Below are 26,438 nucleotides of genomic sequence, written 5' to 3'. Positions count from 1 at the left end.
GGTAAAGTTGAGGGAAAGGGTGCTGGATGTCTCCAGATCTACTCCTCAAGTATAAAAAATCAAGGTTGTAGATCTGATGGTTCCAAGGGAAGTGGAAAAGTTGTTTTGAACCCTACTTATTAAAAAAGGATGATGACATCTTCAGGCCTTGACTCCCTAGTTTTCCTTACATTCTAACTTGCAAAAACCAGTTCTAATTAAAACCAAAGAGATAGATAAAGGTGAGTATATTCTAGTGTCTGTAAAAATTAAATCTTAAGAAAAATGCTGGCTAATTTTAAGGAAAGCTGAATTGTAGAGATTAAAATGTACCGCATTGAAAAATTTAGGAAATTCCATCCCTCCAACCACAGTAGCATTCCTCACCACTACCAATTAGAGGTGGTGTTTGATTGAGGTAACTTCTTTACAGTTTTCTGTGTGTCCTCACATACCGTTGATGCGTAGTATGCCCTCCATCCTGTTGGAACCCCTTGGAAGCCCAGAATCTCAGTGAACAGCTCTCACCTGGCCCCTCCTACACCGCTGTCATGTGACTGAATCCTAAATACTTAACAATATATTTGAGGGGCTCTTTTTTTTGAAAGTGGTGTATTTCTTTCTGTAGCTTTTTATGCAGAGTTGTGAGTCATTTTTATGAAACTTCTGTCCTAAAACTTTTCATCTCATTCCCAAATGCAATGACTTATTTTTGGAAGAACCACAACACAGGAATTCTTCTAATGACTTCCTTTAACACGTCTAGGGGAGACTTGAATAAATGGTCTATGGAACAAAGGTCACCCCACCCCATCTGGAGTCTTCAGAAATGGTAAAATTTCTGAAGAAACAGTAAAGAGACACATTGAAGCCACCTTTTCACCTGGCCATGTTTCTGTAAACCAAGTAGAAAACTACTTAAAATGCTCAGATTTCAGTGTTGAGAGATGCTTAGACCACTGTTCTGTGACCAGTTATCTTTTATAATAAAGAAAATTGAATTTTCTTAGCATCAGTGCTATTCTTTATTCTCTGCAACCATCAGCCAGTGTATGTTTATGGAAAAAAAATTCTGATTTTATTTAATTATGGGGGAAGTGCACATCTTGGAAAGCACTGCTAAGTGCCATCCTAGGGTTATGTCTACACTGTTTTGGCAGATAATAAGCCAGTACAAAATGACTGTAAACATACCTTGGCTGCAAAACATTTATTTTGTACTAAAAGGCAGAGATTTTGAAATTGAAACTTCTTGATGAGTGTCAGTGGGTCTGTTTTCACACTGCCTCGTTTTTAATCTAGCTGGATCCTTTATAATAGACAATGAAAGACAAAAGATAATTAAGAGTGAAATAGTAGGGTACATTTTGGGAACAACTTACCCATTTCTTTGTACCAGTTAAAGGGCATCTACTTCTGTGGTATTATTCTTAGGTAGTACACATGATGAATTATTTTTTCACTGGTCATTTCACTAAGTCTTTTATAGCAGAACACATTAAAGAAATGAATCGATACCTTAACATTTGTAGAAAGGAATACGTTTTAGAATGTCTTTGATTCAAAGAGATAAAAGCTTGCTCAGCACAGATTTATTATGTCTCTGTAGTCCCCAATAACAAACCCTGAGCCTGTGTCATGATCTTCGCTGTACCGAAAATGGCAATCTCCTTGAACCCAGGCACATAAAAAATAATCCCTCCATTGCACATTTTATCTCACCCCTTCGATATTCCTCCTGAAAGTTTTCTTTGTGATCATTTTGAAAAGGATAATTTTTTATACATCTGCCCAGTATCTGTGTCCTGTAGAATCTCAGTTCCAGCATACTGGTTTTCATTTTTCTTTTGGGGATGAGTTGGCCTTTTCTTCCAGCACATCAGTGTCGGGCCATTCTAACTATACAGAACAGTGAGAAACTTCAATAAGGTTTCAGTTATCCGAAGTAAAACTAAAATTTTGGTGATTATTTTTCACCGTTGCTCTTGGGAAGCGTAAGTAAGGACAGTGTGAATGCGGGTCCTAATTAGCATTGTTTTTTTTTTACAGACTTGTAAGGTAACTTTTTTGGTATGAATCAGAATGGATTTTAGATTCCTCAGTTACTTCTGAGCTAATGAACCATTCAATTCGACACAGTTATCTGTGGAATGCCTTCTTTTTGAAAGGTACTAGGAGAGATCCTTGGAGGAGAATACAAAGGTGAACAGGATCAATTTTGTGCCCCCTGAGTTATAGTTACAAAAAATATATATAGTGCCTGAGGGAATAGACAATAGATATCGAGTATTTATGCCAGGCATTTGATTTAAAACATTAACATTCTGACTTCTTTGAATACAGCCGTGGGAATTCCATCTAGAAGGTGTCCTGCAGACATTTTACATCCTCACATTTAAAGAAGGTTATTGTTCAATTTAAAATAATAATAGAAGAATAAATTGTCATTTGCTAAGGCATATTCTGTTTCAAGGCTTGATTAACAACCAACCCTCCATTAAGGGCAACTTGACTAATTAATAACAGACATTAATTCTGTGCTTCCCACAATGCAGTTTTATTCACTTGAGTTCACACTGATTTATGTTCTTCTGTGTCCACTGTGTGCTAATCTGTATGCATGTCCATACATGTGAACAGAATGTAGTTTGTATGCACTTTCATAAGTCTCACTGAAGTTAATTGATAAATGCACTCAAAAGTCAATGAAAGTAGATGTGTGTACCCAGTAGTAGAACTGAGCTTAACTGTATGTTTAATAAGAGTAGCTTCGTGAAAGATAACTGATTTAAGATCTCGCATCTGATTTTGTTGTATATGTTTTTCTCCCCAATTATAGAATGACTCAACCCTGGAATGAAAAAAATTAGAACAAAGTACTTAGTGTACCAGGGCCATGGCAGCTACTAATGATACCCATAGGACTAGTACTGTTACTGCCAGTAGCTAATATCCATTCTGCAAGGCCGCAGAGGGATGGTTGTCAGAATACGTTTCTTCTTGCTCTGTACCAGGCACTATTTCAAGTGCTGCGCATGGGCAGCTCATTGAACCTCACAGTGTTCCTAAGATGTTTTATAGATAGGGAAACTAAGGCACAGAAAGGTTTATAGAAAATGAGCAAATCAGAGGCCAGAGTCAGTCTGCAGTCCCAGACAGTCTGGCTCCAAGATCCCTGCCTTATGAAAGAGCTTCTCAAGATAGAGAATTTGCTCATATCTCAGAGTGATGGCATCGTCTAAGAGTTACTACATCCATGGCTGTTGCCAGGTTGTTTTATGTAGAAATACAGACTCTTAATTCCTAGAGACTTCTGAAAATTATTTCTGATAATAAGGTGTTTGAACTCCTAGAGGAGAATATAAAAACCGGGAGTTAAGGTCTCCCCCAGAAAGGTCCTTTTCAGATGTGCTATTCCAGAGTCTGTTCCGGTGGTTCATATCCCTGGTGGCTGCAGATTGCCTTTCCTGGGTGCTCGTGTCCCCTTGATTTCCAGCTGGGTTCAGCCAGTGGGAGACTCTGGTGGGAAAATAAGGGCTGCAGGGGAGGGCGAGGCCAGGATGTGCAGGGAAGGGGTGAGGAGGGCTGGGGGTGGAGCAAAGGTAACATCTCTTCCTTGTGCTCAGCTCCCTCCAGTTAGGCCCACCATGGTTCCTTCTTCCCCCATTTGTTCCTGCTGTTGCCAGCCCCTGGATTGCCTCACCAGCCTCCTGTTCTTTGTGACCTGTGTAACCAACCTATTCCCTGCATTAAAGTCCCTCTGCTACATAGGCTTTAAGTTGTTTCTGTTTGCCTAATTAGACCCTGACTGGTATACAAGCCATTTTCATTTTCCATTTAGTATGGTTATAAAATAGGCTGAGCATGCTGTTGGCATACTGTATCGATTTCAGCAAGACTTTTGACACATAATCTTACGATATCCTTGTGAACAAAATGGGGGTAATTTAGACTGGATTATAAAACATTCTTTGATTGCTGAAGTTCATTAATGTTCAAATAAACCTGATGATAGGGCTCTCGAAGTCAGCCAGAAGGCTCTGTCTGTCCTTGGCCATTTCCTATTCAACATGACCAGAGATTTGGATGAAGACATAAAAAGCAGCTTTATCAAATGTATCCATAATACAGATGGAAAGTAATGTAATTCAGAGTTCGAAAGGATAAACTTTATAAGGAAAAATGGAAAATCTCACATCTATGTACAAAAACTATAGAAGAGGAGAGACCAAGCTTCCCAGCATATTATATGGGTAAAGATATCCAGGCTTTTCATTGACCAAGCCAGAAGTATGACTTTTTTTTTTTTTTTTGAAGACTTACTAATTTTATTTTAAAGATTTTATTTACTTGTCAGAGAGAGTGTGTGCACAGATGGGGAGCGGCAGGCAGAGGGAGAAGCAGACTCCCCCCTGAGCAGAGAGCCCAGTGCGGGACTTGATCCCAGGACCCCGGAATCATGACCTGAGCTGAAGGCAGCCGCTTAACCAACTGAGCCACCCGGGCGTCCCAAGATTTATTACAGAGAGGGCGTGCATGTACATTCACAGGGAGAGAGAGAAGCAAATTCCCCGCTGAGCACAGAGCCCGACTCAGGGCTCCATCTCAGAACCCTGAGCTCACAACCTGAGCCAAAACCAAGAGTCAAACACTTAACCTACCTTGCCACCCAGGAGCCCTGACTTATTTTTTTTTAATGGGCTGGAAGAGATTGATCTTTGGGCCCCATTAGAAGATAAATGTGTCTCTATAAGCTGACAAGTTGTCATTTCTCATCTAGACGCTTACGGAAGACCAGGAACTTACTCTAAGAAAGATCCATGTTCCCCAGCCCTTGTGAAGCTTTTTATGTAAAGTTTTGTGTCTACACTTTTGTGTCACAGTGTACTGTTGCCCCATTTCTCAGCCTTTGTTTCCTCATGTGGATTCAAGTCAAAGTGGGGCCTTGGGCAAGCACCGTGGTACTTGGTCCTGAATCCAGCTTATTTCAGTAAAGCGCAGCTGTCGCTTCAGGACCCCAGTACTGCGTATAGATAAGAGGGGAGGGTCCCAACTTTTGAAAGGTCAGGAGGCCTTTATGTGTGATGGGCAGTTAAGGGAACTGGGACATTATGCCAGGAGAAGAGACTTACGGGAACATAACATCTGTCTTCCAGGATTTGGAAGTCTGTCACATGAGAGTGGATTACTTTATGTGACTTCAGAAAACAACTAGTATTGACAGAATGATAGTTTTCCTTAAAATTTTAAAGATTTCAGAGAGAACTGCCCTCTAATATGGTCACTGTCTTAGTACAAAAAGTTGGATAATTAAGTCTTGGAAATTTTGTAGTAAAATGAATTTCTGCATGGGGAAGGATGTTAAATTAGGTAACCTAGAATGATACCTGGCTCTGAGACTCTGATTGTGTTTGTTTTGGTTTTTGGTTCATGAGATTTATGATTTGTAGTTTTTGACTCGGAGCTATTTGTTTTATTTTTATAGTTTTACTTCCAGCAATGTAATTGTTTTTCTTATAATTTAGGATTAACATACTCTATTTGTGGGGGGGAAAGAAACTTTTAAGAGCCCTAAACAAGGAAGTAAAGCATGACTAGTGCCTGGTGTAATTACCTCCACAAGAAATATTATGCTATTTCTTGGAATATGTCCCCAGAGTGAATGTCTGCATTTGTTTCATTTCATTCCTAGCTGTGGAATCCTATCAGGCGTGATGAGGAGAATCATTTTGAAATACATTGAAGCAGAGAATGGAGTTTGCAAAGTATTATTAGGTTTGCTAAGATGAACCTATGCAAGTACAAACTGTTGGCATCCCACCATAAAAACCAGTGCCCGTATGGGACATGGCTCCTGAAATGACTTATTTAAGGTCACCAGAGTGATGGTGGCTGATTAAATTTACCTTGAGGATGCCTTTCAGGTCTTATTTCCAGAACTGGCATAGTCTCTGTCTCCGTGTGGGATAGTTATTCATGAAGGGCTAGGATAGTTGAGAAAGGAAAATAAAAATTATTTCAGAATTGATGCAAAAACAGCAAATTCTCCGATGAGAGTAAAACATGCAGCGAAGATTAAATGTATCAGTGTTTCAGAATTAACGTAACATTTTTGCTTTGATCTTATGTCTGGTAAGGTTTACTAAAGGGAAGTTCTCCATTTTCATAATTATTTGCTGAGGTCTAAAAGTTAACTTACACGATTTCCCAAAAAGGATAGCTCTGTCATGAATCCATACTATTTCAGATCTTCCCTGTGAATGATCTGAAGGGCTGGGTGTTCTTGCCATTGTTCATTTTTTAAAAAACTTGCATGATCTGCCTCCCTTCCCCCTTCTCCACTCTCTTCTCAGACTTACCAATTATAATTCTCACAGAAAGATTTGAAATGCATTGAAAGTACTAAGGGGAAAAATGAGGTAAAAGAGGATCTGATATTTAATTGAACACCTTATCTGTTTCAAAAATGAGTTATATGGATGTTAACATTTCTGATTAATTTGCCATTTGATAAACTAGTGATTTTTTTTAAAGTATTAATTTCCTACTCATGTGCTTGATTTGGGGGCTCAGAAAACCCAATACTCTTTTACCTCTAGGTTGCTAATACAAAATAGGTAAAATGAACAGTGGCTCAGAACTTCTGTGCTGCCCTTGGCCTAATAATCTTCATCGTCAGCCTCATGATGAATCCTCAGAGGCAGAGAGGGGAACTTATTGATCTTTGTATTCTTTTTTTTTTGGTTACATAAATTAACCCATTTATTATAGGCTAGCAGAGTTTCACATGGTGGAGCATCTGCTGCTGGTCTTTCAGTTCCTTCAGACTGATGATGGCAGATGCTACTTTGGCGGCAGAAGGGATCGTGTAGGTCGAGGCACATCAGCTACCAGGTTCATGCAAGAACCACAGTGCCCCATCTCCACCTCTCATCTTTTCATCTTGATTTTGCCACAGAAAGAGCAGGTGTACTGAGCATGCTGGCTTATTTCAATTTTCTTTACCATTTTTCTGAGGGAGGCAACAATAACAGGTCCCATATTTACTGATCATTCCAACCTTCTTGGTGTATTTAACCATGTCCCCCACAAACTAACTCTGACCCCAGAGGGTGATCTTTGTATCTTTAGGGTCCTGCGTGGGGCTTGGCACTTGGGAGCCCTGCAGGAAATGTTTATGAATGAAAATCCAGGTATTGAAAATAAATTTTACAATAAGCTGCATTTTCCCCTTTCAGAAAATTGCTTTAGATTGAAGTTTTGAAGTACCTAGGAGCTGGATTTAGGAAGATGGCAAGAGTTTTCTTTAAGGTCCTATGTGTGAAATTTGGAGAGTTTAAAAACATAACCAAATTGCTGCCAGATGTGTTTTGATATTCAGAATTTTTCAGATTTTAGGAAAATGATAATGGTATATGCATCTTACACTATGCAGTTAATTCCCCCAGAGCATAATGCAAATGCATGAAGATTCTGATAGCAAAAGCATATGAATAGTCCCGTTATGTGTGATGAATTAAGACGTTAAGCAATTTCACATTAGTTCTGGTCAGAATTTGCAGGCAAGTAAGTTCAGATCAAGTCTGCCATCCAGTGAGTCTTTAAAAAAAAACAAAAAAGCAACCACCACCACTTAGTTTTAAGCACTTTTGCGATCCTCAGCTTATCTGTCAGCATCTGAGGACTGTAATGTCTTTTTCATTAACCACAACCTTCTGTAGTTATTTAATGAGTCATCTTCTCATTTCTAATTTCAACTGGATAGGTAAAAAATGTTGCTGTTTTTCTCATTTCCCCAAGAAAAAAGAAAAGGCAAACATCTGAACATCCTGGGGATCATTTGGTCAGTACTGCCATCAGTATATTGTCTCCTCTAGACTTCACAGAATCCTCTGAGACAACTATTCTTACCATCCTTTTTATTTTACAAAGACAACGGAGAAGTGAGGGGTGAAATGTCTCATTCTCATTCTAGACCACAAAGTAAGCATGTAGCAAAACTAAGACTCAAACTCCAGTCTTCCAACTCTGGAGCCCATCTTCATTCTCCCAAATCGTGTTTTCACAGAAAAAGTTTCTGATGAAGCTGGAAAATGAGAATTCGAGTATATTTTTGTCCAGAGTTTAATGAATATATCATAATGCCTAAAGCCTTGTATTAATTTGAGTCATTTACATTAGTTTGGCAGAAGTGGACTGATCATTGTCAAGTTTGTCTTGATTATTTTTTAAGAGGGATAGACTTTCAAAGTTTAAGCTAATTTCAAGTATAGAATAATAAGGCTATTTTTTGCTATTCTCCCATTTTTGTTTGAACCGTTTAGATGTGTCTGGCATCGGAGGGGGTTAAAATGGAGGACTCAAAGCTAATAAAGGCAAAAGAATCAGATGGTGGAAGAATTAAAGAATTGGAGAAGGGAAAGGAACAAAGAGAAATAAAAATGGAGAAAACAGATGAAGCCAGGTTACAGAAAGAAGCAGAATTTGAAAAATCAGCTAAGGAAAATATCAGAGATTCTAAGGAGCTAAGAAATTTTGAGGAGCTGCAAATGGATGATATAATGGATATAAAAATGGAAGATCCCAAAGAAATTAAAAAGGAAGAACTAGAGGAAGATCAACAGTGTAGTCACTTCCCTGATTTTTCTTATTCTGCCAGTAGCAAAATCATAATAAGCGATGTTCCCAGTAGAAAGGATCACATGTGCCATCCTCATGGAATTATGATCATTGAAGATCCCACAGCATTAAACAAACCAGAGAAGCTAAAAAAGAAAAAGAAGAAAAGCAAAATGGATCGACATGGAAATGATAAATCCACACCCAAGAAGACTTGCAAAAAGAGGCAGTCTTCAGAGTCGGACATCGAGAGTGTCATCTACACCATTGAAGCTGTTGCAAAGGGAGACTGGGGCATTGAGAAACTTGGAGAAAGCCCTCGCAAGAAGGTCCGCACATCCTCAAGTGGCAAGGGAAGCATTTTGGATGCCAAGCCACCAAAGAAAAAAGTGAAATCAAGAGAGAAGAAAATGTCAAAGGAGAAATCCTCAGACACCACCAAAGAGTCAAGACCTCCAGATTTCATTAGTATTTCTGCCAGCAAGAACATTTCTGGTGAGGTGCCAGAGGGTATAAAAGCAGAACCGTTGACCCCCACGGAGGAGGCATTACCACCCAGCCTGTCGGGACAGGCCAAGCCTGAGGAAAGTGACTGTCACAGAAAAATAGAGACTTGTGGCTCCCGGAAATCTGAGAGGTCTTGCAAAGGTGCTCTTTATAAAACCCTGGTGTCTGAAGGCATGCTCACCTCTCTGCGAGCTAATGTTGACAGAGGTAAGTGACTTCTGCAAAAATGAAAAGACTATGGAAACCTAGCAATTTTCTCCTTTAAACTCATTGAGAAGAACCGCCATAAAGAACAGTATAGTACAGTATTTTACATTTGTACAGTTCTTTATGGCTTATAGATCATATACATCTGTCATTTTACCTACACCACTGAGGAGACTTTGTATTCTTTTTTTTTTTTTTTTATTTTTTAAAGATTTTATTTATTTATTTGAGAGAGAGAGAGAATGAGAGATAGAAGCATGAGAGGGAAGAGGGTCAGAGGGAGAAGCAGACTCCCTGCTGAGCAGGGAGCCTGATATGGGACTCGATCCCAGGACCCTGGGATCATGACCTGAGCCGAAGGCAGTCGCTTAACCAACTGAGCCACCCAGGCGCCCGACTTTGTATTCTTTTTATGCGTAGTTCTCAGGATATGTGTTCAAAATAATTCAGATCTTTTTTTTTTTTTAACTGATATGCCCTGGCTTCTTGTTTTGAAGGATCAGCACTGTGTGGTTGGAGCTCTTAGTCTGGTTTTTAAAACTGATGAAAGAATTCCCTGAATCAAGCAAATATATTTGGCAGAATGTTGACCTATAGGCTCCAAAAGCAAGTAACTTATCTAGCCCTCTCCATTAGGTACTCAAAACTATAATTGAATTGAAGGGCTCTTTAAAACACTAAGCCAGTCCATGTGTATACCTTTATTTCACAGAGTGTTTTTCATAAATTCATCTGTTTTAAAATATAGCATCTGGCTATGGGAATTACCTCTTGCCAAGCTTAATTCCAACTCAGAGATGTGTGACTAATGGGTCTAACAAGGCCTGAATGAAGATCTTTGGGAGTACATAGTTCTCCAGGGATATCATTCCAATAAAGTCCTAGGGAAATTAAAATTAATAATGCCCACCAGCAAAGGGCTTCTACACCTTAGTCTGATTCTCTAATGGAAAAGCTGGTAGGAGTTAGTCTGTCTCTGGAGTCACGCAGTACACACACTACCTGTTGTGTTATGACAAGACAACGGATCTCAGAGGCTATACACTGTTTTGCATGTTGTATTATTAAAGGTGGTCCATCATGAACCACTTAGAGGACTCTGAAATTGAAACGGTTATAAATAGCATCATGCAAATGATACCTGGGGGGTCAACAAATCACTTGTGAGGCAACCTCATCCCAGTGTACCAACTGCCTTCTTTCTCTTAAATGTCCTTAGGGAAACGAAGCTCAGGAAAAGGAAACTCCTCTGACCATGAAGGGTGTTGGAATGAAGAAAGCTGGACGTTTAACCAGAGTGGGACCAGTGGGAGCAAGAAGTTCAAGAAGACAAAGCCAAAGGAAGATTCTCTCCTTGGGTAAGTGCCTGTGAGCACATCAGCACACTGCATAGACCCCAAGTGTAAACAGAAATCACTAACTGCTTCTTCTTGAGTATTCATTCAGCACTTACTACGGTCTTCATGAGCACAGTAAAAGAATAGAAATCTAATGTGTCACATGTTCCTGCTGGTAATGTGGTTGTGTGAGTGACACTGTCATTCACATTTTAGGTCTAGTATAATGTATGTAGATTTTGGATGTAAGCCTGAGTTTGAATTGAGGCCCACCATGTATTAGTGGTGTGACATTATAAATCCTTTAATATTGCCAGGACACATTTTCCCATCTGAGGTTTACAATGGGTATTCTATAAACATGTTTACATTTTGCCCCCTTACTTACTGTACATATTTTATTTAATATTTCTAAAGGTTATGTACATATGTTTATAAAATAAGACGACAGCTCAAAAATGTAAGGTAAATAAAATTATGTTTCTACCTCTAACCTTTTTTGTTTAAACCATGATCTATTGCTGTAAGATAAAAATGTTAGATTGACTATTCTCCTGCTACAGAGAATATTCAGTAATTAATTATGTGTTGAAATGCAGTATCAAGCAATAACATACATCAAGTTATCTTGAGTAAGTATCGTTAAGGATTACTTCATTTTTAATGTTATTCCAAAGATTCTTAATACCAATCTTAATATAAAACATTTTGTTAGGAGAGTCAATACTTTATACTGGTGAGGGAAGCATCTGCATATTCAGTAGTAGTATTTTAAAAATCCTTCGAGATTTCTTATTAGCCCAATTTGAAAAGAATACATTGAATAGAAATAAGTACATTTTTATATTTTCCATATTTTTTCATGTGTGTTTAAAGGTATGCAAATTCCATGCACTGGGAGTATTGTATTTGGTTTATTCATAAATATTTGCATTTCTGTTAGTGGAATAATATATTTTTTTCCTCGGAAGTTACAGAGCTTTAAAATCTGGTTAATTCTAAGGCTCTAGGTCATCACAAAGTAGTAGGAGAGTGGAAATTATTTCTCATATTGTGAAATTCCTCAGGATTATTTATTTTAAGGTGATATTTTTTATAACTTTTATGTATTTCCTTTTTAATATTTTAAATGTCCAGAGCAGTTCACATTAGTTTTGCCTACACTATGCTTAAACAATGACATAAAAATTCTTATATTCAGTATCGTCAAATGGTATTTTCAAATGCAGGATTTCCTAAAAAAAAATGTGACCACTGAGTTCAGGACCGATGCTCTGTATCTTCTGGAACTACCAGTGCCCTGTGGGTCTAGTCACAGAGAGGAGCAGGTCCCACTGTAGACATTGTGAAGTCCTGGGGGAATAAAGCAGGCATTAAGACTCTCCAGCCAAAAGGTTTCTGATGCTTCCATTAGAAAGGGCTGACACTGTGAGAGAAGTGTTTCCTCCAGTCTTCTTTGGGAACAAGAAAAGTGAAACAATCTTTTGAAAATCTGTGTCTGAAAAGAGATTGGTGTGTGGGTTGTTTTTGTTTCAATCATTTCTAAGGAAGGCACATGTATGTAACTGGGAGTGTGGTTTTTCTGTAGGCTCTAATCGACAGTAAACCTCTGGTCTTTGCTATTTCCTCCCCCACCCCCACTTCATACAGGCCTGTCAGAATTAGACTTTCTGGGTCTGCTTTGTTTAGAACACGCCAACATAGTGGATGAGCAGTGAGAAATGCCAGTTCCTATCAGTCTTCTCTGAGATTTCTAAATGAGCATGTTAACCCCTTTATCACAGAAAATGTGCTATTTGTAACCAAGAAAAATTCACTGAGTATTGGCAGTTCTAATCTTACAGCCCTCCTCAAGAAAAACATAGATCATTATTCTAGGTGAAAAAAGGAAAAAAAAAACCCCAAGGGATCTTATGAGTTCTAGCTCACATTTTCCTAATTTTCTTTGGTTTTTCACATTATCTGAGAAATTCACAAATTATAGATCCCTTTCTGATAGTATCTGGTTACTGTCTGATTTTCCATTGGTGTAAACGTCTTTGAACTGGATGAAGAAGGATTTTGTTAATGCCGGAGCGTCACCCGCAGCTACCACCCTCCCTGCTCTGATAGAACTGAGTAACGGCCGTTTTCCATCGGCCATTCTGATGGTCTTCAGACCGTCTTGTCTCTGCTGCCCAACTCTTATATATTCCTCCAAACAGAACAGTTTTAGGTGGACACACCTCAAGTACAACCCCTACGTAGCAGCTCAACACATGAGCCATTAGCTTCTTGTAAGTTAACTCAAGGCTGCTCTCTTCCCAGAATGCCTTCCATTTTGCATCCAGGACGCACAGCCGTTCTGCTGTAGCTACTCCCATCTGTTTGGGTTTCATCTTAGTTAATAAGTCTCAGCAAGGATCCAGCAGGCATGCTGCCATGACTCGGTGGGGGCCTTAGAGACAGTCAGAAGCAGCCCAAGGATTTCCCAGCTTTGCTGGTGCCATTTCTGAAGTCATCCGTGGTTTGTGTTAAAGCACATCTGTCTCTCCACCACCATGTTCATTGAAAACTGGCTTTCCTTGTCATTGAGTGCTTTATCGTCATCCTGGTCAACTCTCCGGAATTTTTCTGATATTCAGAGTTTTTGTTTGTGTTTTCTTTGTGTGTTGGATATGTTTTAATCAAGTACTAGTCAATAAATACTTTCTTTTTTTAAAAAAAGATTTTATTTATTCATTTATTTGACAGACAGAGCGAGAGAGGGAACACAAGCAGGGGGAGTGGGAGAGGGAGAAGCAGGCTTCCCACTGAGCAAGGAGCCCGATGTGGGGTTCGATCCCAGGATCCTGGGATCATGACCTGAGCCGAAGGCAGACGTTTAACGACTGAGCCACCCAGGCGCCCCTCAATAAATATTTTCTTAAAAAGAAGTACCGATCTATACCCTATTGCCAATAAGCTTGCCAATATAGATAATATATACGAATCTTTAGAATGAGAAACTTGTCTGGATGGAATATGCATTGTATTGAATTTAATGAAAAATGGCCGTGCCAATGGAGAGAACTTCAAAAATATTCTTATATTTTAAATAATGTTTCTGCTTTTCTAAGGCAATAAGATAACCTTTCATGGGAATTGACTGAGAAAGCTGTGCTGATAAATCTTCTCAAGCATTTCTGAACAGATGTTTTTGTCCTTGCACAGAGTTTATGAACAGTGCCCTAATTCTCAGGGACCCTGTTTTCAAATGGAATATCTTAAAATCTATCTTGTATCATTTTCTGTTTAAATATTTTTGTCATGTGCTGATCGAAGCCATCCCCCTTCTCTTATTAGCTCAGCAAAGCTGGATGAAGAATTTGAAAAAAAATTCAACAGCCTCCCTCAATATAGTCCTGTTACATTTGACCGGAAATGCATACCTGTCCCAAGGAAAAAGAAGAAGACTGGAAACATGTCCTCAGAACCGACTAAAACCAGCAAAGGTTAGATGTGTGTTATGCCTCCTGCCGAGAGGCCGGTATCTCACTGCTCTTTGGTGCTTCTGCAACTCCCTCTAGATACGTAATTGGATTTAGACTGAGGCAGTGAGGCAGTAACCAGATGGAATTTTAGCTTGCTTTCCAGAATTATTAGTATGGTTCCTGCCTCACTTCTCGCTCCCTTCTTTCCCTCCTAATCCTCCTCAGCCTCTGTTCTCTGCCATCTCAGCCTGCACATTGGCCCTGAAAGGTGTAGCTAAGTGTTACACATGGTCTTTGACTTTCTGCTCTCCAGAGTTCTGACTTGGAGATGTGGCGCTTTTCTTGAGCAGAAACTGCTGGCCAAGCCTAATTCCTCTGTTTGCTGTATCTGTGACAGGTTCGACCCTGGGACTGTGAAATCCTTCTAAGTGCCTAATCAGAGTACTCCATTCTTTACCAGCAGTCTGGACCAAATGAAAATAAAGCCAAATGCAAATAATCCTCCAGCAATACATTGAAAGTGGTTTTGTTAAGTTTAGAAAAATACTATTTGAGCGTGTTCATTTTGAAGAATATCAGATTCTTCCCTGTGGGTATCAGGGAAGCTTTCAAAATTATCTGCATGACTTGGGTGGGTATCAGCATTCATCAAGGGCAACACTAGTTCAGAGGGGGGTTTTGAAGAGTGTGAGACCACCATTATATGTCAGGTGGGGGCTTGGGTTCTAAGCATCGGAGCCTGCTCAGGACATTCAAGCACAATAAATGATTGTCCTCCCCAAAATGATGGCACTGCTCTTATGGAGAAACTTGTATTCTGATTTTACTTAGGTCTCAAGATTGGTGGGGAAATGTACCTCTAGTTTTCCATACAGATGTGAAAGACTTCATTCTCTTAGTCTCCTGTAAGGACAGTGAATGGAGAGATGAAGAACTTGCGTGTCAGGGTTTCTGTTGCTTGCAGGATTTGATGGAAGAGTTTTTTTTAATTACTCTGCAAAAGTGGCTGCCTGTTACCTGTTCCATGTCAAATCAGACCCTTTTTTGGTGTATTTTAGATAGATGGATAGGTGGAAAGATATAATATGATACATATCTTTGCATAAATCTTGCTAAATTCTAGCATTCATAGATAATGATCGGAGATAAATATTAATGAGCAGACACAATTTTATGGATTTAGAGGGACTATACGAAAGTCTAGGAAAAATTATGTTTTCTTTAAAGAAACTTAAACTTTTCTCCCTTAAGACCAAAAACCTCCTTTGCACACTGGAGTTGACACAACTGAGGAGGGTCGCTTTGAGATCTGTATCTCAAGATAGATCTGTGTAGCTGAAGAAAATTCCCCCTTCCTGATTAGAGGCAGAGAGGAACGTAAAAGTGATTTCGGAATTAGCTCGGTTTTCCTCTGTGTTCAATAAAAACAAGTCTAGTGAATAAAGAACTAAAAAAGAAATGTTGCATCACCAAGTTTGCTCATCTGGGAAAATAAAATAGGGTTGTATCGAGATCTTCCAAGATAAGTAGGAAAGAAAGAAAGTAGCCTTGCTGACAGGTAGGTAGCTGAGTACTATAATGGATTACCAAAAGAAATGACAGTCTTTGTGCCCTGGAGACATCTAGGAATAGGCAAAGTAGTCCGTGAGCCCAAAGATGCCCAGCTACCTTGAGCTCCCATAATTCTTGGATTTAAAGTTGCTGATAAATACCTGACAAGCCAGTAAAATGGAACTTAATACATCCTTAATACTTAAGGATGTATTCTCTTCCTCCACCCCCGGTAGTTTGAGACATTCATTTTCAAGCCCTGAAGTTGGCCAAATTATCTATCAGAGAATGTAACAATAGATTTATTTTTGTAAAGCTATAAAACCCTGAGTTAGGATCTATTTTCATGAGACCTTCTCTTGGGTCTTAGTTATCTGTTATATATTTTTCCTCTCCCAGCTGAGATTAACAGTATTTCTTCTGATGTGAAATAGCTTTTTGGAGTTTTGGATTATACCTCATACAGTGTCCTCTTAACTCTTCTGTTATGCCTCTCAAGCCACTGAGCCACTGGGTCCTTACAGCCTATCAGTAATTACGTAGGTAGGAGTCTTTCAAGACTAGATTTTGCTCTGCATTCTGACTCATGGAGCAAAATGCAGTTAAAATAAAGCAGAATCTAAACAATACATTCTCTTTTTAGCAAACTAAAGAAATAGTATTTGTAACTAATTGTAATTTGGCATTAACAGCACCAGTGTACTATCCTACAAGTTATTAATGAAATTATCATACCAGCTGTGCTGTAATTGCCTGATCCTCAGAGGATAGAGATTGTTTTCTTAGACTCTAGACTCTTGACACCTTTGCATAATGAGTTGTTCAAAGCAAAAATTGTGTATAAGATCATTAGTTTATTAATGAAAGAGTGTGTGTCCATAGGAAACCTCATTTCTCCTCCAGCAATTTGGTATTTTGTCTATAGTTTCTCCTGTGTTTATCCTTAAACAATTACTATATTTTCCCCTGCCTTATACTATGGGCTTTTTTTAGCTGCTCCGGGTTATATAAAATGTAGAGAGTTATTCTCTAATGCTGTCTAGAGGAAATGGTTATGTATGCATGTATATAGTTCTAGATCTCAACAACATAGTGTCTGCTGGGGTTTACACTTCTGCTGTCCCAGTGGCCTCCTTATTTATATCTCTGTTTCCAAGGAGTCTCTTCCTCTTGTCTAGCGTTCCCTCCACTATCTCTGCCCTGTCCCTCATGTCTGTATAATGGGGCTTGTCAGAAACTCTCCGACAGAAGTGGATGAAAATAACTACATGCCACCCCTCCTCTGACTGGGCTCAGGCTACATTATAGGAGGCAGAGCTCGATGACTTAGGGAAAGAATTTCCCTTTGCTTCTAAGAACAGATTACCTAGTAAATTGAAATCCATCTAACTTCTGGTGCCGTTCAGCCGAGGCAGCCCATACCTGCGTGTTTTCTGGTTTATCTCTCATAGTTACTTGTATATATTCAAATGAAGGCTTTAAAATATAAGTCTAAATCTAATTGTAACTTAAAAGGTCGGTTTTGACACATTATTTTAAGTATATTGTTAATGTATGAAGCACTTTTTACAAAAGTATCAGAAGTCAGAGTGCTCTACAGAATAGTAATTTTCAGACAAAGTAGGGTCATGGAGAAAAAAGTTAATTGAGTTCAACTTCGAGTGTTTAAATTATGTCCCAGCTTGACCCTTGACTTCACTTCTCCTTCTGTATCTCTTCAGTCTTCTCACATTGCTCCTTAACCTGTTATCAAACATGCTGGTGGTCCGCATTTTTCTTCCAATCCATGTTTATATTTTAAGATTGGAATTCCCAATGATTAAGGATTTGAGATTTTAAAAAATCGCAATGGTAATAAAAGAAGCAGGTTTACAAAATTAAAGGTTGAGGGCGGAATCCCATTTGGGATTCAGCCAAACTGAGGATACTTTCAGTGTTAGAGGACCAAGAGCTAAAGTCAGCCCGATTAGCCCTTCATATCAGGAAGTTACAGCTTCCGGTTTAGGCAGAACTCTGTATTTTGCCCTGTTAACTGTTTGAGCATCTTCATTGCCACCAAATATTTTCAGGAACATGGTGACAGCACATTTGCAGATATAAAAGGTATACTACCTGATGTCATACTGAATTCCTTAACAAGACATTCATGTACAGCCCAGTGAGGTAGTTCCTGCCCCTCACTGAATCCGAGGGACAGGAACTTGATTGTGGCTGGTTCACTCAGACTTCAAGTCAGCAGATCCACATGTCCAGCAGCTGGGAGCACTTTGCTGTAAATTATCACAAAGGAACTTATTGTTTCATTGGTTATTTATTATTTATGTATCTATTACAAAAATGACAGCCTAGTTTTAGAATAAAACTTCTCTTTTTATAGCTTAGAAACATGAAACCATAGAACCTGGGCCTTTGCCACCACTGTTCACGTCACACATAACCATTGTTCCCTGCAACAGTTCTATAGAACGAGGTTCACTTAATTCACCTTACCTGCGGATCTTGAGAAATGATCACCCCAGGCTAATACTGAAGTGGCTTCTGTGTCACGATAGCTCCTTACCCCCAAAATGTCCATGTTTTAGCAAATCCTGAATAACATTAATGTTTTGGAAAGGTTATTGTTAATGTCTCTGTGGTAGCCCTCTTACCCTCTCAGATTGGGGTTTTCCATTTTCTCCCCAGCTGTGAAGTTAGGTGCAAAGGAGACAGATATCATCACCATACAGGCTATCCTCCCCAAAGGTAGAGCCACTCCTCAGCTAGTTTCCATGCCAGCCACATGTGATTTTTGTCTTAAGGAATTAGGAGGTGACTCAAACAGTCTTTTAAGAAATTTGGTAGGGAGATTAAGAAAGAGATGGGATCAGAACATGACCTAGTAGTTTAGTGAAAGACTTGCAGTTTTTTTTTTAAGGTAATCTCTGCCCGCAACATGGGGCTGGAACTCACGACCCCAAGACCAGGAGTTGCGTGCTCTACCTACTGAGCCCGCCAGGCGCCCTCCATTGCATTTTTTGCTTTCTGAACCATTCCTTCTAAAACTCTTCCGCTTTTCACTTCCTACCTGCTTTTCCCTCCAGGTATGTTTCTGAGTTAATATAATTAACTAAGGAAAAAATGGTAGCGAATTTCCTTGTATGTGCTGTTTATTAGAAATTTTGACTTTATTTTCCTTTAGACAAAATATCACACATATGTATCGTAGTGGTGAACAGAAGTCAAATTGTTCATTTCTTGACTGAAATTGCTGCTTCTCAGTGACTGCAATTATATCTGGTCTATTACTTCTTCTAGTTTGTCACTTTCTTCTTTATCTGAAGTTTTGTTTTATAGCTATAGTTTGGGGGATGTCTAGGAGCAAGGAGGTTTAAAAATAAAAGTTTACAGAAGCTCCTCTGTGTACTAAATCACTCTGGATGTTCTTTTCTCATGTTAAAATTGACAACCTCTATCTTTAGCTTTGTCCTTAAATTGTACTTTTCAGATTTTGCTGAGTGTGTTTGGGTCTGAAAATACGTATCCTTTGCTTCTTTCCTAACCCATCTCATCCATCCTTATGGTCCTAAGAGGTCTCAGAATTGTTTTTCTGCGTTCTTCCACTTCTCTTTTCCGTGACTGCCTATGTCTCATTCAGGTGCTCCAGCCCTGAGTTTCCCTGGTTGTCTAAAATACATAGGAGGCAGTGATTGTAAATGGATGATAGAGAATACCTGTGATATTAATGGAGTACGTACACACACTATGTATTTTTTGTATTTGTTAAATTTATTTTCTTTCCCTTGTTGCTCACTTCCCCCCTCCCTGAAAAGAAGTCAACAAGTCATTTTCTATTTCTATTTCAAACCACCACCAGCTAATCCAGAAGTATTTGCTTTTGGTTATTTAAAAGGATGGCTTGGTGTAGTCATCAAAAAACACTTACACAACCTTCTGTTATCGGTAATAATAGCTACAGATGTCATTTCTTGAGCTCTTACTTTTTGCCAACCAGTGGTTTAAGAACTTTGTTCATGCAGCAAATACTGTTCAGAACCAGTCATCTGCTAAACACCATTCCAGAATGTAGAATATATCTGTGAATGAAAACAAAGAACCCTGCTGCCATGGTGGTTACATTATGCCTGGGGTACCAGCCTCAACAGTAAGCAAAGCATATAATGTGTTAGAAGGTGAGAAGTGCTATGGAAAAAAGAATAGGTGTGATAGAACAACTGGGCAAAAGATCAACAAGGAAAGAGAACACTTGAACACTCTGCATTAACTAGACCTAACAGACATACATGTATACTTCATTTTATTGCACTTAACAGATACAGTGTTGTTTTACACATTGAAGGTCTGTGCCAGTACTGTGTCAAGCAAGTCTATCGGCATTCCAACATTTACTCACTTGGTGTCTCTGTGTCATACTTTGGTGATCTGTGAACAATGATTACAACTCAGTTAATGGTTAGCATTTTTTAAAGATTTTATTTTTATTATTTAGAGAGAGAGAGAGAGCAGGGGAGGGGCAGAGGGAGAGTGAGAATCTTAAGCAGATTTCCATGCTGAGTGTGGAACCCAGTGCAGGGCTCGATCCTAAGATCATGGCCTGAGCCAAAATTAAGAGTCAGATGCTTAACCAACTGAGCCACTCACGTGTCCCATGGTTAGCCTTTTTAGCAATAAAGTCTCTTTTCATTGAAGTATATACATTTTTTTGTAGACCTAATGCTATTGAACAGTTAATATATTGACTATGGTATAGTGTAAACATAATTTTTATATGCACTGGGAAACCAAAACATTCATTTGTTTCAGTTTATTACGATGTTTGCTTTATTGCAATGGTCTGGAACCAAACCTGCAGTATCTCCAAGCTTTGCCTATAGGTAGAATTCTCCACCCATCAATAGTAGACTATACATTCTTCTCAAGTGCACATTGGAACAGTTTCTAGAATGTACTATACACTAGGCCATAAAACAAACCAATACATTTAAAAGGATTGAAGTAATTTCAGTTATGTTGTCTGATTACAGTGGAATGAAATTAAAAATCAACAACACGAAAATGTTTGGGAAACTCACAAATATGTGGAGATTAGGCAATATGCTCTAAATAGCCAATAAGACACTTTGGCAGCACATATACTCAATAACCAATAAATCAAAGAGAAAAATAAAAAGAAAGAAGAAATTAATAAGGAAATCAGAAAACACTTTGAGATGAATAAAAATGAAAATACAACATACCAAAATTTATGGGATACAACTAAGACAGTGCTTAGAGCACAGTTTATAGCTATAAATGTATATGTCAAGAAAGAAAAAGGAGCTCAAATCAATAATCTGACTTATCTTGAAACATTGTAAGAAAAAGAGCAAATGAAACCTAAAGGAAGTAGAAGAAAGGAAATGATAAAGATTAAAGAGGAAATTAATAAAATTAAATAAAGAATAGAAAATCATTAAAGAGTCAATGAAACCAAAAGCTGGTTCTTTGAAAAGAGCAACAAATTAGAAAAATGTTTAGCTAGACTGATCAATTAAGAAGGAGAATACTAAAGCTGTTAAAAAATCTAATAGGGGACATTACTGCTGACCTTACAGAAATGGAACAGATTAGATAGGAATACTATGAACAGTTACATATCAATAAATTAGATAACCTGTGTGAAATGGACAATTCCTAGAAAGCACAAACTACCAAAACTGATAATAAGAAGAAATACACAGTCTGAATAGAACAATAACTACTAAAGAGATTGAATTTAGTAATCACAAAAGTACCAAAGGAAAAAAAAAACCCAGGCACTGGCTTCACTGCTAAATTCTACCAAACATTAAAGAAGAATTAATATCAGTTTTACACAAACTCATTCAAAAATTAGAAGAAGAGGGAATATTTCCTAATTCATTCTGTGAGGCCAATTATGACCCGAATGTCAAAACTAGACAAAGATACCACAAGAAAAACTACAGATCATACCTCTTACAAACAGGGACATAAAATTCCTTAACAAAATAGTAGCAAACCAAATCCAGCGACATATAATAAGAATTATATACCATTACCAATTATATACCAAGCAGGCTCTTACTCCCAGAATGCAAGGTTGGTTTAACATCCAAAAATCAATGTAGTATACTATATCAATAAAACAACAGAAAACCCGTGTGATCATCTTAATAGATGTAGAAAAAAAGCATTTGACAAAATCCAACATATTTTATGAGAATAGTCAACAAACTCAAGAGTGGAAGGAAACTTCCTTAACCTGATAAAGAGCATCTACAAAAATCCCACAACATTCCTATTTAATAGTGACAGACAATGCTTCCCCCTAAGGTAGGGAACAAGATAAGGATGTCCACTCTCAGCACTTCTGTTCAGCATTGTACTTGAGGTTCTAGCCAGGGCAATTAGGCAAGAAAAAGAAACAAAAGATATGTATATTGTGGAAAGGAAGAAGTAAAACTATTTCTATTCATAGATGATGTGATATTTTATATAGAAAACCTAAGGAGTCCCCAGAAAACTACTATAGCTAATAAATTAATGAGTTCAACAGGTTTGAAGGATACAAAAATCAGTTGTAATGCAGAGAAAGGAGAGCCCTCTTGCACTGTTGGTGGGAGTGCAAACTGGTGCAGCCACTCTGAAGAACAGTATTGTGGTTCCTCAAAAAGCTAAAAACAGAACTACCCTATGATCCAGCAATTGCACTACTAGCTATTTACCCAAAGAATTAAAAAAAAAAAAAAAATGCACATTCAAAGGAATACATGCACCCCAATGTTTATAGCGGCATTATCAACAATAGCCAAACTATGAGATGCCCATCAACTGATGAATGGATAAAGAAGAAACGGGGATGTGTGTGTGTGTGTGTGTGTGTGTGTGTGTGTGTGTGTGTGTGTACTGGAATGCTACTCAACCATCAGAAAGAATGAAATCTTGCTATTTGCAATGACGTGAAGGGAGCTAGAGTGTATTATGCTATGTGAAATAAGTCAGTCAGAGAAAGACAAATAACATGATTCCACTCATATGTGGAATTTAAGAAACTGAATGAACATTCAGGACTGGGGGGAAAAAGATGGAAACAAATCATGAGGACTCTTAACTATAGAGAACAAACAGGGTGGATGGAGGGATGGGGGGATGAGATAGATGAATGATGGGTATTAAGGAGGGCACTTGTTCTGATTAGCACTGGGTTATATGTAAATGATCCACTGAACTCTACTCCTGAAACCAATATTGAACAGTATGTCGACTAACTAGAATTCAAATTTAAAAAAAAATCAGTTGAATTTTGTACAGTTTCAATGAACAATCTGAAACTGAAGTTAGGAAAACAATTCCATTCATAGTAACATCAAAAAGAATAAAGTACATAGGAATAAATTTAACAAAAGATGTGCAACACATTGAAAGCTACAAAGTATTGTTGAAAGAAAAACAATCAAAATAAATGGAAAAACATCCCATATTCATGGATTGGAAGACTTAATATTGTTAAGATGGAAACACTCCTTCAAATTGATCTACAGATGCAACCCAATCGCTATTAGAATTCTAGCTTCTTTTATAGATACTAAGAGATTCTAAAATTAATGTGGAATTGCTAGAGATTCAGAATTGCCAAAATAATTTTTTCAGTTTTAAAACTAGCTACAAAAACTAGTAGACAAGACAGCGTGGTACTGACATAGTTATATAGGTTAATGGAATAGAATTGAAGGCCCAGAAAATAGACCTATACATCATTGGCCAATGGTTTTTCAATGAAGAAGGTAAGAGTATTCAATGGGAAAAAGATTAGTCTTTTCAAAATTGTGCTGGGACAACTGGATAACCACATACAAAAGAATGAATTTGGACTCTTACTTACCTCAGACAATATACAAAAATTAACTTGAAATGAATCAAAGACCTCAGTGTGAAAGCTAAAGCTATAAAACTTTTCAGAGAAAACATAGGGGTCAAATCTAAGTGACCTCAGATTTGGCAATGGATCCTTTGTGACACCAAAATACAAAGTAAATAAATTGAACTGTTAAAAATTTAAAACTTTTGTGCTTCATAGGACACTGATAAAGTGAAAAGACAATCCACAGAATGGGAGAAAATATTTGCAAACTACCTACCTGATAAAGGACTTTTGTCTAGAATATATAAAGAACTCTTACAGCTCAATAAAAAGAAAGACAACTCAGTTTAAAAATGGACAAATTAGACGAACCATGAGAGACTATGGACTCTGAGAAACAAACTGAGGGTTCTAGAGGGGAGGGGGGTGGGGGGATGGGTTAGCCTGGTGATGGGTATTAAGGAGGGCATGTACTGAATGCAGCACTGGGTGTTATACGCAAACAATGAATTGTGGAACACTACATCAAAAACTAATGACATAGTATATGGTGATTAACATAACATAATAAAAAAGATAAAGTTGCTCCAGACATCCATGTAAAAAAATAATAATAAAATAAAAACGGACAAATTATCAGAACTCTTTCTCTAAAGAAGATATACAAATGGCCAGTGGGCCCATGAAAAGATGCTTGACATCATTAGTCACCAGGAAAATGCAAATCAAAACTACAATGAGAGAAATGCATCCTTATGATGATCATACTCAAAGACAGATAATAGTAAGTGTTGACAAGGATGTTAAATAATCTGGCGGTTCCTCCAAAGGTTTATAAACATAGTTACCATACGACCTAGCAATTTCCACTGCTAGGTATATGTCCCAAAAATATGAGCACACAAAAAGCTTAATATATGAGTAATTCTAATTATTCATAATCCAAAGGTGGAAGCACCCCAGATATCTATCAGCCCATGAGTGAATAAACATAATGTGGTACATCCATGCAGTGGAATACTATTCAGCCTTTAAAAAGGAGTGAACTGCTGATACACACTACAACATGGATGAGCCTTGCAAACATAGCAAGTCAAAGAATCCAGATACAAAAGACTGTATTACATGATTCATTTGTGTGAGATTTCCAGAATAGGCAGATCTATAGAGACAGAAAGGAGATGAGTGATGGCTGAGGGATAGAGGGAATGCAGAAATAGGGAAGGGTGATAGCTAAAGGGTATGGGATTTACTTTTGAGGTGATGGAAATGTTCTAAAATTGGTGACAGTTGCAGATATGTGTGACCGTAAAAGCCAGTGAGTCGTGTGCTGGAGGCAGGAGTAGGAATAGTTTGCCTTTGGCGGGGCGGGGCAGTACATGTGGGTGCAGATGCTGGCAGGTGGGTAGTGGGAGCAGGGGCAGCTTATAGAGTCTCTGACTCTTTAAATCCTCACGTCAGCTCTAAGTTAGGCACTGTCTTTATCCCCATTTACAGATGAGCAAACAAGTTACATAAAGTGATTTGAATCTGTTTCACATAGGAATATATCAGCAAAGTATATATAGAAAGAAACCTGCTTTGGGGAGATCAGTGCTGCTGTCGGCATTTCTGATTAGGTGATTGACAAATCGTAGTTCTGTTTTCTTTATCTGAGGAAACAGTTACAATCTGAGACTTCTCTCCCCTCCCACCCCAATTTTTTGGGGCAAATGTTTTTCTATTTTTAAAGCACATTTTCTTCCCAGAATAACCTCAGAAAAGGCTAGAAAGCTGTCCGATGCTCTCAGGCCAATTATTGCCCTGAAAGTGCTGTTCTTACTACGAAAACCAGTTTCGTAGAAGAGAAGAAATGCCCCTGCCATCTTTTCCTTCACCATACTGAGGAATCTAAAATAAAGTAAAATCGCTTCTTTGTTAATGCCTACAGCTACTCTTCAGTTACAGGTTGTGGTCTGTCTCTAGTCACTAAATCTGCAGTTTCTGCTTAGGGAGTCCCAGCCCGAATGGGGGCTCCTGCCCAATACATTCCTAAGGAAAATTTTTCGGTGGGTTTTAAGTAAGCCTAAGGAAGGGCGCTGAGTACTATTTAGAGGAGTGAAGATATGCAAGATGACATTTCTTGTGACTCCGTTTGCTTGTACCACAAGGGGGAGGAGGGTGTAATTGTTTAGGAACACACGGTATTGTTTTATGAAACATTGTCAATTTAAAATATATTTATATTAATATTGTCTGTAGGTCCTTTCCAGTCTCAGAAAAAGAACTTATTCCACAAAATTGTCAGCAAATATAAGCACAAAAAGGAGAAGCCTAATGTTCCGGAAAAAGGTATTGGTGCCTTCCATCCTCCATCAAGGTTTCTTGGCCACCTCCATTGTGAATTCATCTTTGAGTAACGCTTCTGTGCACCGCCTTTGCCTTTTCCTCCTCTCAGCTTGCTTCAGTGTCATCGGCTCCTAATGCAGGCGTATTCATTATCTCTAGACTCCGCGGCTAATTGCAAAGAGAGATCTCCTTCACTTGGATTCCTACTCAAATCCCATAATGTCTCTATTTTCAGAGTTCCATATGAATCCTAAAATTGCTGTTTTCATCCATATTTGGTGCATTTTGTAACTTAGTCTTCTTGAGCTCTTATCCACTTATTTCCTTTGACTATTCTCGTTTCTCTCATGTGGGGCAGCCTTCAAACCAGGACTACATTTTCATACCTCCTGAAACCTCAGGAGCTTCCTATTCATATGAAAGTGCCCCCATTTCTGTACTTTCTCTGACCCTTGAGGACTCTTGTCTGGGAGGATTCCACTCCGAAGCCATAACCTGTCTCTTTTTTTCCAGTCTCTGTTACTTTGTTTGCCAGGCTCTTCCCACCCCCTTCAGTCACATAACTTATTCCCAGAGGGCACTAGACGTGCATTGCCCTCC

The 26,438-nt window shown here is 38.4% G+C and overlaps 1 protein-coding gene across 12 annotated transcripts in view; it reads left to right on the top strand.

Moving 5' to 3' along the window:
* The window catches only part of BBX (BBX high mobility group box domain containing), a 274,404-nt gene that overhangs the window by 227,158 nt on the left and 20,808 nt on the right, over positions 1-26,438 (top strand). For 11 of the 12 annotated variants that reach the window (XM_027582505.2, XM_027582499.2, XM_027582501.2 and 8 more), the window contains 4 exons: positions 8,304-9,312; positions 10,532-10,670; positions 13,974-14,122; positions 25,752-25,841. In XM_027582505.2, coding sequence (XP_027438306.1) covers positions 8,304-9,312; positions 10,532-10,670; positions 13,974-14,122; positions 25,752-25,841 — 1,387 coding nt within the window. The remainder of the gene's footprint in view (positions 1-8,303; positions 9,313-10,531; positions 10,671-13,973; positions 14,123-25,751; positions 25,842-26,438) is intronic. The other variant, XM_035726603.1, reaches the window with a different exon arrangement.

The sequence above is a fragment of the Zalophus californianus genome, chromosome 1 (genome assembly GCF_009762305.2).
Source record: "Zalophus californianus isolate mZalCal1 chromosome 1, mZalCal1.pri.v2, whole genome shotgun sequence".
NCBI classification, from domain to species: Eukaryota; Metazoa; Chordata; class Mammalia; order Carnivora; family Otariidae; genus Zalophus; species Zalophus californianus.
Note: the sequence above shows the minus strand (reverse complement) of the source record. Positions and strands in the feature narration are given on the sequence as shown.